Source organism: Meles meles, chromosome 3 (assembly GCF_922984935.1).
Source record: "Meles meles chromosome 3, mMelMel3.1 paternal haplotype, whole genome shotgun sequence".
NCBI classification, from domain to species: Eukaryota; Metazoa; Chordata; class Mammalia; order Carnivora; family Mustelidae; genus Meles; species Meles meles.
Genome location: NC_060068.1, coordinates 4,185,236 through 4,198,163, shown reverse-complemented (window position 1 = coordinate 4,198,163; position 12,928 = coordinate 4,185,236). Strand labels below are relative to the sequence as shown.

The window sequence follows — 12,928 nt, the reverse complement described above, 5'->3', positions numbered from 1 at the left end:
AGTGACGTAGGTTACAGGCAAGAGAATGTTACTAAGAAAATTGTAAGAAAGAGAAAGCACACTGACCAAACTGTACTGTATTTATTTAAAAAATCCACACACAAGTGAACCTATGGAGTTCAAACCTACATTGTTCAAGAGTCAATTGGATTTACAAATGAAGAGCTCTTAAAATGTAATGTGATTCCCAGAGAAAATACCCTCAGAATTAAAGGTAAAATAAATACGTTTTCATATAAGAAAAAAAAAAAATAGAGCCTGAGAAGACCAGCTAAAATAAATACTGATGACAGAGTTCTTCAGGCAGAAAAGGTAAACAAATAACTCAGAATATGCGGTCCAAACCCCGGCTCTGTGGTTTTCTGGCCGTGTGAATTTTGGCAACTTATAGAATTTTCTTAGCCTCATATTAAAATCAAATAATTGGGGTGCCTGGGTGGTTCAGGGGGTTAAGTATCTGCCTTCGGCTCAAGTCTTGAACCTGGAGTCTTATGATCGAGCCCTGCATCAGGATCTCTGCTCAGCAGGGAGATGGCTTCCCCCTCTCCCTCTCTGCCCGCCTCTCTGCCTACTTGTGATCTCTCTCTGTTATAAATAACTAAAATCTTAAAAAAAAAAAAAAAAAAAAAAAATAAAATAAAATGCGAATAATCAGAACTCCTCTTCTGAGGTTGTGGCAATGTTTTCCCAAGTGAAAAGACAAGAAGCGCTCACAAAATACAATCACGGTCATGTAATTCATACCTGCTGGCTGCTGCTTGGGAAACATTGTGACCAAACAGGACATGAGACGTCACCTGCATGCATGCACCCTCACTCTGGATAACTACATGCTCTAAGGAGCATAAAAAACACCTCAAGGAACCCACCTGTGACATCCAGGCGGAAGGACACCTTCTGGCCCCCGGCCTCGCAGCTGTACTCCCCGGCGTCTGCCTTCCCCGCCTGCTGCACCACCAGCCGCCTGCTGCGGCCCTTGGCCTCCACGTGCACGTTGGAGCTCGCACTCAGCTTCTTCCCGTCCCTGTACCACGTCACCTCTGTCTGGGCCTGAGCCACCTCACAGCTCAGGGTGGCACTGGCCCCCGCCTTGGTCTGCACCTCACTGCGGGCTGGCTGCTCCTTGGCAAACACCACGGAGGGCTCTGGGGACAGAGACAGATATCTATGTTAAGAGACACAGAGCTGGTACCGCTCGGGTCACAGGGAGGAAAGCTTCAGAGTTCAGTCAATTGGCTACTGGGAGCAAATGCCATCATGTGTCCAGCAGGGTGTTGGAGAGTGTCTGCAAACATATGCCTCCTGACCTGGGGCCCGAGTATACATTTGGATGTATCCGTCCCAGGTGACAGCCAGCCCTTGTGGGGAGGTGGGCCCATTCACTCCTGTACCCCCAGCACACGGTTATGCCCACCACACACTATATCCTGTCGGTGTAACTTAGGGTGTAAGGTACACGGGCTTTAACAGATATTTCCAAAGTAGTTTCAGAAATGGTTGTGCCAACTGACACTTCCACCAGCCGTGTGCGAGAGTTCCAATTCCTCACATCCTTGCCAACACCTGAGATTGCCTCTTTTCTAAAACTGCACGAGGCCCAGTAAACTCAAGTGTGTACACACAGAATCTCAGAGAGTCTGTGCTGTGAAAGCAGCCAGGCATGCACACAATCACAGGCACACCCCATGTGAATGCTGGCCCACAGCATGCAGGCAGCAGGCACCATGGTAGTGGCTAGGAACATGAGAGTCTGCACCCAGTCTACGGAGGGAGACAGACAAGCACATCAGTCAGGACGGCAGTGATGCCGTGCTTGGGTGTAGTTAAACAAGGCCACACATGTGACAGAAGGGATGGACGCGTCCCTTAGGCTCTGGGGCCAGGGCTGACCTCTCCGAGGAGGGATGAATGACACAAGACAGATGGCTTTGATTCAAGCACAGGGCAGGCATTCCAATAGAGGGGATCCCAGGGCCAGGCTCTTCTGTAGGGATGCGATGGAGTCATTGAGGATGGTCTAAGGGAGCCGCTCAGGGATGTGACGTCCCACTGGCCCCTGTTTGTCCGCTAGAGACACTGCTGTGTCTGGGTAGGACATGATAAGGACAATCCAGGCACAGCACGGCTCCCAAAAAAACAGGGAGACCACCAGTATGTGCACACTTGTGGGCACAGAGGGGTGCAGTTAGAGGAGGAGCCAGGTCTCCCGGGAAGAGGGCCCATGTAGAATTCAGCTGCCACTCAGCCATGTTCCCCTCAAGGGTCTGATGAGTTCTGAAGCTGCTGGACACAGGAGACTATGAAGCTCCGCAGAAAACCTCTGAGCTCCAGAGAAGACAGCACACTCTGGCACCTTGCATTCCAGGGAAGATCAGCCCTGAGCATCAGCTGGGAAAGGGGCCTCACCCACACCTAAGCATCTGCAGGAATTTGGGGAGGACCATGCCCAGAATTGGGGCCCACCAGAGACGGAAGGCCCTGATCAAAACTGCAAGGGGCCCAGAGCCAGCATGGTCCTGGAATGAGCTGAAGTATGGCTGCCTTCTCCCCACCTGGCATAGGAAGGAACAACCCTCTTTCTGGAATAACTTTTCACAAGCAATGATCTATACCCAACAAGTTTTCTCAAGCAATGTCTGACGGTCAGTGGAACTGTTGCTTGTGTGTCAAGGAAAGCAGTAAATAGAAAACCAAAAAAAAAAAAAAAAGGCAATATCAGATGATGGGTTATTACGCTTTTTCAGACTGGGATATACCCATGATTCATACGGTTTTAAAATGAAATTTTTAAAATAGATCAAACATAAGACATTTACTACAGAGTCTGGAACCTATAAGAAATCAATCAGATGGAAATTATATCCCTTGAAAATAGTCAAAACAGTACAGAAGTAAGTGAGTCAGACATACTCTAAGCAGAACAGAATATTAGGGAATTGTAAGGCAGGTCAATAAAACATGCAGAATAAAGGCGAGAGAGAAATATAATTAAGAGGCAGAGAGAAAGATGCATATGAGACACGTGGGGAAACACAAAATGGTTGAATAGAATGGAACAAAACTTGGGACAGAGGAGAGAGATGGGACAGAACACAGACAGGCCAAGGATAGCCTGTGGTTGAGGAGAACATAAACCCACACACCCAAGATGACCTGCGGCCACAAACAGGACGCATAAAACAGAAACCACACCTAGCTTCATCAAAGTAAAACCACTGAAAACTAAAACCAAATGGAGTATCCTGAAAGCAGCAGGAGGAAAGAAGGAAGGAAGGAAGGAAAGAAGAAGGAAGGAAGCAGAAAAGAAAATGGAAAGGAAAAGAAAAAAAAAAAAATCCTTGCAACAACATATCAGAACTGACGGTTGATGTTTTAGAAGAAAATATGAGACTCAGAAGACAATGGAATGATATCTTCAAAATGTTAAAAATCCATGCCACTGACTCTTAACAACATAGGGGTTGGGGTGATGAAGCCTCGTGCAGTCAAAAATCTGTGTATAATTCAACTCCCCAAAATGTAATTACTGAGAGCTGACTGTTGACTAGAAGCCTTGCTGATGATACAAACTTGACCAACACACAATTTGCTATACGTATTATGTATTACAGACAGAACTCCTCAGTGACGTAGGTTACAGGCAAGAGAATGTTACTAAGAAAATTGTAAGAAAGAGAAAGCACACTGACCAAACTGTACTGTATTTATTTAAAAAATCCACACACAAGTGAACCTATGGAGTTCAAACCTACATTGTTCAAGAGTCAATTGGATTTACAAATGAAGAGCTCTTAAAATGTAATGTGATTCCCAGAGAAAATACCCTCAGAATTAAAGGTAAAATAAATACGTTTTCATATAAGAAAAAAAAAAAATAGAGCCTGAGAAGACCAGCTAAAATAAATACTGATGACAGAGTTCTTCAGGCAGAAAAGGTAAACAAATAACTCAGAATATGCGGTCCAAACCCCGGCTCTGTGGTTTTCTGGCCGTGTGAATTTTGGCAACTTATAGAATTTTCTTAGCCTCATATTAAAATCAAATAATTGGGGTGCCTGGGTGGTTCAGGGGGTTAAGAATCTGCCTTCGGCTCAAGTCTTGAACCTGGAGTCTTATGATCGAGCCCTGCATCAGGATCTCTGCTCAGCAGGGAGATGGCTTCCCCCTCTCCCTCTCTGCCCGCCTCTCTGCCTACTTGTGATCTCTCTCTGTTATAAATAACTAAAATCTTAAAAAAAAAAAAAAAAAACAAAATAAAATAAAATGCGAATAATCAGAACTCCTCTTCTGAGGTTGTGGCAATGTTTTCCCAAGTGAAAAGACAAGAAGCGCTCACAAAATACAATCACGGTCATGTAATTCATACCTGCTGGCTGCTGCTTGGGAAACATTGTGACCAAACAGGACATGAGACGTCACCTGCATGCATGCACCCTCACTCTGGATAACTACATGCTCTAAGGAGCATAAAAAACACCTCAAGGAACCCACCTGTGACATCCAGGCGGAAGGACACCTTCTGGCCCCCGGCCTCGCAGCTGTACTCCCCGGCGTCTGCCTTCCCCGCCTGCTGCACCACCAGCCGCCTGCTGCGGCCCTTGGCCTCCACGTGCACGTTGGAGCTCGCACTCAGCTTCTTCCCGTCCTTGTACCACGTCACCTCTGTCTGGGCCTGAGCCACCTCACAGCTCAGGGTGGCACTGGCCCCCGCCTTGGTCTGCACCTCACTGCGGGCTGGCTGCTCCTTGGCAAACACCACGGAGGGCTCTGGGGACAGAGACAGATATCTATGTTAAGAGACACAGAGCTGGTACCGCTCGGGTCACAGGGAGGAAAGCTTCAGAGTTCAGTCAATTGGCTACTGGGAGCAAATGCCATCATGTGTCCAGCAGGGTGTTGGAGAGTGTCTGCAAACATATGCCTCCTGACCTGGGGCCCGAGTATACATTTGGATGTATCCGTCCCAGGTGACAGCCAGCCCTTGTGGGGAGGTGGGCCCATTCACTCCTGTACCCCCAGCACACGGTTATGCCCACCACACACTATATCCTGTCGGTGTAACTTAGGGTGTAAGGTACACGGGCTTTAACAGATATTTCCAAAGTAGTTTCAGAAATGGTTGTGCCAACTGACACTTCCACCAGCAGTGTGCGAGAGTTCCAATTCCTCACATCCTTGCCAACACCTGAGATTGCCTCTTTTCTAAAACTGCACGAGGCCCAGTAAACTCAAGTGTGTACACACAGAATCTCAGAGAGTCTGTGCTGTGAAAGCAGCCAGGCATGCACACAATCACAGGCACACCCCATGTGAATGCTGGCCCACAGCATGCAGGCAGCAGGCACCATGGTAGTGGCTAGGAACATGAGAGTCTGCACCCAGTCTACGGAGGGAGACAGACAAGCACATCAGTCAGGACGGCAGTGATGCCGTGCTTGGGTGTAGTTAAACAAGGCCACACATGTGACAGAAGGGATGGACGCGTCCCTTAGGCTCTGGGGCCAGGGCTGACCTCTCCGAGGAGGGATGAATGACACAAGACAGATGGCTTTGATTCAAGCACAGGGCAGGCATTCCAATAGAGGGGATCCCAGGGCCAGGCTCTTCTGTAGGGATGCGATGGAGTCATTGAGGATGGTCTAAGGGAGCCGCTCAGGGATGTGACGTCCCACTGGCCCCTGTTTGTCCGCTAGAGACACTGCTGTGTCTGGGTAGGACATGATAAGGACAATCCAGGCACAGCACGGCTCCCAAAAAAACAGGGAGACCACCAGTATGTGCACACTTGTGGGCACAGAGGGGTGCAGTTAGAGGAGGAGCCAGGTCTCCCGGGAAGAGGGCCCATGTAGAATTCAGCTGCCACTCAGCCATGTTCCCCTCAAGGGTCTGATGAGTTCTGAAGCTGCTGGACACAGGAGACTATGAAGCTCCGCAGAAAACCTCTGAGCTCCAGAGAAGACAGCACACTCTGGCACCTTGCATTCCAGGGAAGATCAGCCCTGAGCATCAGCTGGGAAAGGGGCCTCACCCACACCTAAGCATCTGCAGGAATTTGGGGAGGACCATGCCCAGAATTGGGGCCCACCAGAGACGGAAGGCCCTGATCAAAACTGCAAGGGGCCCAGAGCCAGCATGGTCCTGGAATGAGCTGAAGTATGGCTGCCTTCTCCCCACCTGGCATAGGAAGGAACAACCCTCTTTCTGGAATAACTTTTCACAAGCAATGATCTATACCCAACAAGTTTTCTCAAGCAATGTCTGACGGTCAGTGGAACTGTTGCTTGTGTGTCAAGGAAAGCAGTAAATAGAAAACCAAAAAAAAAAAAAAAAGGCAATATCAGATGATGGGTTATTACGCTTTTTCAGACTGGGATATACCCATGATTCATACGGTTTTAAAATGAAATTTTTAAAATAGATCAAACATAAGACATTTACTACAGAGTCTGGAACCTATAAGAAATCAATCAGATGGAAATTATATCCCTTGAAAATAGTCAAAACAGTACAGAAGTAAGTGAGTCAGACATACTCTAAGCAGAACAGAATATTAGGGAATTGTAAGGCAGGTCAATAAAACATGCAGAATAAAGGCGAGAGAGAAATATAATTAAGAGGCAGAGAGAAAGATGCATATGAGACACGTGGGGAAACACAAAATGGTTGAATAGAATGGAACAAAACTTGGGACAGAGGAGAGAGATGGGACAGAACACAGACAGGCCAAGGATAGCCTGTGGTTGAGGAGAACATAAACCCACACACCCAAGATGACCTGCGGCCACAAACAGGACGCATAAAACAGAAACCACACCTAGCTTCATCAAAGTAAAACCACTGAAAACTAAAACCAAATGGAGTATCCTGAAAGCAGCAGGAGGAAAGAAGGAAGGAAGGAAGGAAAGAAGAAGGAAGGAAGCAGAAAAGAAAATGGAAAGGAAAAGAAAAAAAAAAATCCTTGCAACAACATATCAGAACTGACGGTTGATGTTTTAGAAGAAAATATGAGACTCAGAAGACAATGGAATGATATCTTCAAAATGTTAAAAATACATGCCACTGACTCTTAACAACATAGGGGTTGGGGTGATGAAGCCTCGTGCAGTCAAAAATCTGTGTATAATTCAACTCCCCAAAATGTAATTACTGAGAGCTGACTGTTGACTAGAAGCCTTGCTGATGATACAAACTTGACCAACACACAATTTGCTATACGTATTATGTATTACAGACAGAACTCCTCAGTGACGTAGGTTACAGGCAAGAGAATGTTACTAAGAAAATTGTAAGAAAGAGAAAGCACACTGACCAAACTGTACTGTATTTATTTAAAAAATCCACACACAAGTGAACCTATGGAGTTCAAACCTACATTGTTCAAGAGTCAATTGGATTTACAAATGAAGAGCTCTTAAAATGTAATGTGATTCCCAGAGAAAATACCCTCAGAATTAAAGGTAAAATAAATACGTTTTCATATAAGAAAAAAAAAAATAGAGCCTGAGAAGACCAGCTAAAATAAATACTGATGACAGAGTTCTTCAGGCAGAAAAGGTAAACAAATAACTCAGAATATGCGGTCCAAACCCCGGCTCTGTGGTTTTCTGGCCGTGTGAATTTTGGCAACTTATAGAATTTTCTTAGCCTCATATTAAAATCAAATAATTGGGGTGCCTGGGTGGTTCAGGGGGTTAAGTATCTGCCTTCGGCTCAAGTCTTGAACCTGGAGTCTTATGATCGAGCCCTGCATCAGGATCTCTGCTCAGCAGGGAGATGGCTTCCCCCTCTCCCTCTCTGCCCGCCTCTCTGCCTACTTGTGATCTCTCTCTGTTATAAATAACTAAAATCTTAAAAAAAAAAAAAAAAACAAAATAAAATAAAATGCGAATAATCAGAACTCCTCTTCTGAGGTTGTGGCAATGTTTTCCCAAGTGAAAAGACAAGAAGCGCTCACAAAATACAATCACGGTCATGTAATTCATACCTGCTGGCTGCTGCTTGGGAAACATTGTGACCAAACAGGACATGAGACGTCACCTGCATGCATGCACCCTCACTCTGGATAACTACATGCTCTAAGGAGCATAAAAAACACCTCAAGGAACCCACCTGTGACATCCAGGCGGAAGGACACCTTCTGGCCCCCGGCCTCGCAGCTGTACTCCCCGGCGTCTGCCTTCCCCGCCTGCTGCACCACCAGCCGCCTGCTGCGGCCCTTGGCCTCCACGTGCACGTTGGAGCTCGCACTCAGCTTCTTCCCGTCCTTGTACCACGTCACCTCTGTCTGGGCCTGAGCCACCTCACAGCTCAGGGTGGCACTGGCCCCCGCCTTGGTCTGCACCTCACTGTGGGCTGACTGCTCCTTGGCAAACACTAATGCAGGTTCTGGAGACAAAGAGGGTCAATCAAATACCTAGATCTGAATGAAAGCCCACCCTCTGGATCTCAAAACCAGGATGGCTTGGCCACAAGCCTGCCCTGTTTCTGGTTCCTCTACACAGAAACCCCACATTCAGAAAACACATAAAGCAAGAACAGGTTAGTTTTCATGATCTGAAGACTCCAGGTTAAATAATTCCCAGGTAGGTATGTGTTATGATTCAGGATTTGGTATTTAACTTCTGTGATCCCATAATTATCCTCACAAATGGAGGCATACCTGCACATCAAACCACAGGTATTTTCAGGGAGAATTTCTTGTGCACTGTCACCAACAATGGGTGATGTCGATGTCACAAGAACACAGACACAATGATTCCTAATGCAGTCTGTCACTTCTAGTAATCCAACCACCATTCGTGTAATGAAACCCCTGGCTTGGGGACTGGGCATGGTTTTTATTAGCTTACTTTGTGGATCGTATTACATTCTTCCTTTTGACATATATCCATCAACAATTTTTTTCCAGCAGGGTTTTGTGAATGGTAAGTTCTCTCCATTTACCTCCTGAAAACATCTTTATTTCACTCAAACTTTTGAATGATAGTTTAGCTGGATACAGAATTCTGGTTGACAGTCATATTCCCCCAGTACATTGGAGATGATGCCTTCTTTGCATTCTTCATTGCTGTGGACAAATCTGTGGAAGGATTACTGTCTTCCCATTCATCTTTACTCTTCTGTGTTCACTGTGAATGTCTAGCTGTGGATTTATTTTTCCTACATTTCCCATGATCACTTGGGAGTCCTGAAGCTTAGGCTTCACATCTTCAACCCCTGCTAAAATTTCTCCATGTGATTTCCGTCATAATTTTTTCTTCTCATTCTCTCCAGCCTCTCCCAGAAATCCTTTAGACACACCTGTAGCCTACAGCTTCTCTTCTCTACCTCTGCCTTTCTCTCTTATTTATTTTAATCTCTGTGTTTCCCTCTGAATAACTTCCTCAAATCTATTTTTCAGTTCAGTGATTTTGTCTTCAGCTATGTCTAATTTGCTATTTATCACTCCACTAAATTGTTCATTATAAATGTGTTTCCCATTCATGAAGCTTCATTTGCTTCTTCTTTGAAAGCAGCAGTTCTTCTGCTTCCTGCTTAACTTTTTTCTTACTTTATCAAATCTCTCATATTACTCATTTTAAGTATGCTGTTACAGGGGCACCTGGGTGGCTCAGTGGGTTAAAGCCTCTGCCTTCGGCTCAGGTCATGATCCCAGGGTCCTGGGATCGAGCCCCACATTGGGCTCTCTGCTCCGTGGGGAGCCTGCTTCCTCCTCTCTCTCTGCCTGCCTCTCTGCCTACTTGTGATTTCTCTCTGTCAAATAAATAAAATATTTAAAAAAAAAAAAGTATGCTGTTACATCATCTGAGGTCCCTGGGTGGTCTAGCCCTCATCTTTTCTGTGACTTCCAACTCCCTTCTATATAGGATTATTCCTCCAGTGTTTATATGTCTTTTACTGTGAATCTGGCACGGTTTCCTCAGCCAGTGGTATTATTAAGTATGGCTTTGGCGGTGGAGTAACCCTCCTGATGTTCACTGTCACCAGGCACTCCAGGAGTGCCACTGGCCTGGAGCCCCACTGGTAGGTTAATTTCTCAGTCTGGGGTTCTTAGCATTATAAGTTGAAATCTCATTCCCAAGTGAAAAATGGGTTTCCCAATGAATACTTTTATGCTGAAAAAAATTTTTAAAAATGGGTTTCCATTTCTTAGGGGAGCTTTTCCCATCTAAGCTGAGGCAAAAATACAAGTGACCTGTGACCTCCCTGGGCTGCAGGAGATTGCTTTTCTGGTCCATCTTTTCTTTAATGACGTGGTTCTAGAAGATTTCCATCACTGTATGCTGATCTCCGTCTCACTTCCTATTTGTTCTCATGCCTATTGGCAAGCTGTGGTGTAAGTCAGACCCAGGTCCCTGGGACCCAAAGCCCCCCACAGTAGCAACAGTGCACCAAGTCATCATCCACTGCTTTCATTTCTCAGTGCCTCCTCTTTGCTAGCACCTGGAAATGTCCCTCTTTCTCCTTGCCAGTCCAAATATTAACTTAACCTAACTTTGTTACATTCAGCCCCACAGTTTTAGATGTCCACAGTAGGAGAGTTTTCACACTAGAGAAGTCCACAGTACTGTTGGAAACCCAAATCCAGATGGGGTGCTTTTAACTCTAACTTTCCAATCTCATCTACTAGGGACTTTTTGATTCAGGAACTCCTCTCTAATCTTCCAATAGTCAATGAAAATCTTGGCTTTTGGCCATCAGAGCATAGGTATTTTCAGGGAAAATTCATATATAGTGTGTGTATGTGTGTGTGTGTGTGTGTGTGTGTATGGCTTAGATTTTATTTTTTACCTTCATTTTTTAAATTTAAATTTAACTAACATATAATGTATTATTAATTTCTGAGGTAGAGGTCAGTGATTCATCAGTCTTATATAACACCCAGTGTTCATTATGTCATGTGCCCTGCTTAATGTCCATCATCTAGTTACCCTACTTTCCCACCCACCTCCCCTTCAGCAACCCTCAGTGTGCTTCCTGTGATTAAGTTTCCCTCTTATGGTTTGTCTCCCTTTCTGATTTCATCTTCTTTTTGGCAGCACATATACTAAATTTTCCTCTATTCCCCTATGATCCTCTGTTTTATTCCTTAAATTCCTCATATAAGTGAGATCATATGATAGCTGTCTTTCCCTGCTTGACTTATTTTGCTTAGCATAATACCTCTAGTTCCATCCACGTCATTGAAAATGGCAAGATTTCATTTTCTGATGCCTGCATAATATTCTATATATACCACATTCTCTCTATCCATTCATCTGTTGATGGACATCTAGGCTCTTTCCATAGTTTGGCTAGTGTGAACATTGCTGCTATAAACATTCAGGTGCACGTGCCCCTTCGTATCACTACATTTGTATTTTTGGGGTAAATACACAGTAGTGCAATTGCTGGGTTGTAGGGTAGCTCTATTTCCAACTTTCTGTGGAACCTCCATGCTGTTTTCCAGAGTGGCTGCACCAGCTTGCATTTCAGAGATAATTCTTTATGAGATATCACCAAGAATGGGCAATATCCTTGAGTTACAAGACTGTTAACTGGATTTTTAATATTTTTAAAAGGCACAAACCCAAAGTATAGATGGTTCTATTTTTATGCCTTAAATATATTTTTCATGGAGATAAAAGATAAAAATCCAGCTGGCTGACTTTCCCCTGGAGCAGGTGGCTGGATGGAAGACAGTGGACTTTAACAATCGGTACAGTGGCTGGCCAGGGCTGCAGTCTGCCTCCATGTCACTGGTTCTCCCCCCACCCCTCTGGGCCTCTTCTTATATGGTCCCAGCTCTCCCAGGATCCCAGGGGTAGGTCCCATTATCATCCACTCCTTCCATGGTACTTCTTTCCCCAGTCCCTCCCACCACCAACATGCCAACAAACCCTGAGTCTCCCTTCCCAGACCAGCATCAACGTTTAATCAACCCAGACAGCCAACCACCCCCTGGACATCCCAGGCTAGCTCATCACCTACTCCTCCCATAAAATCTGCTCCTGTCCACCTGCCATGTCTCAGATGGTGGCCCCTCAGTATATGTGTTCACCCAAGCTTGTAAGACTCATCAATATCACTGTTTCTCAGCCCACACCCACATAAGTACCACTTCATACACTCATACACCCTCTCTAAACCTTCAGCCACCACCTCTATTTGACCCAGACAACTCCAGAAGCAAAATCTCTGCAGGAAAATGTCTCCGGGGGCCAGAGAGGTTCAGTGGAATCCACATGCTTCCTGTGGATGTGATGCCCATCTGAACTCATGCCACATCTGCCCTCCCAGCCAACAACAGCCTTATTTCTGGAATCATTTTTACACCCACTGAGGCTATTACCAGAATTCTGAGAATGGATGAGTCCTCACAAATGCTACCATGTGAAGGCAGAGAGCACCTAACCACACAGCTGACCATCACTCTCAACCATGGACACACCTTTCAGACTGTACAGTGAGGCACCTGCCACTCATTTTGTGGCCCCAGACTCAGCTGCACCCTCAAGTTAGGGTCACACCAGGTCTCTGTTATTTCTGAGGCTCACTCCATAGGAATCCTCCCAGACTAACCATGAAGGAAATTGTGTCTTTGATAAGCATGTGACAAAATCATTCCTGATCACACTTTGTGTGTGTGCATCTACGTGTGTATGTCTATGTGTATATATGCGGGGATTATTATGTATGGTTGTGTGTGCATGTGTGTATGCATGTGTTGCTGAGAGTGTATGTGTTTAAGTGTGCATGCACATATGCTTGTGTGGATGTGTGTCTGTGAGTGTGTATGTGTGCTTGAAATGTGTGCAAGGGTATATATATGTCTATGCATCTGTATAGGTCTGGGTGTGAGCATATGTTTAAATGTGCATCCATGTAAAAGAGTGTGTGCATGCATGCACACCTGTCTGTGTGTGTTTGAGATGATCTGCCACCGGTT

General features: G+C 45.4%; 1 protein-coding gene across 1 annotated transcript in view; it reads right to left on the bottom strand.

The window, feature by feature from the left end:
- Positions 1 to 12,928, bottom strand: part of OBSCN (obscurin, cytoskeletal calmodulin and titin-interacting RhoGEF) — a 145,866-nt gene that overhangs the window by 115,580 nt on the left and 17,358 nt on the right. The window contains exons 9-11 of the mRNA XM_045999690.1: positions 8,110 to 8,385; positions 4,492 to 4,767; positions 870 to 1,145 (exon numbers count right to left, since the gene is read on the bottom strand). Of these exons, the coding sequence (XP_045855646.1) occupies positions 870 to 1,145; positions 4,492 to 4,767; positions 8,110 to 8,385 (828 nt within the window). The remainder of the gene's footprint in view (positions 1 to 869; positions 1,146 to 4,491; positions 4,768 to 8,109; positions 8,386 to 12,928) is intronic.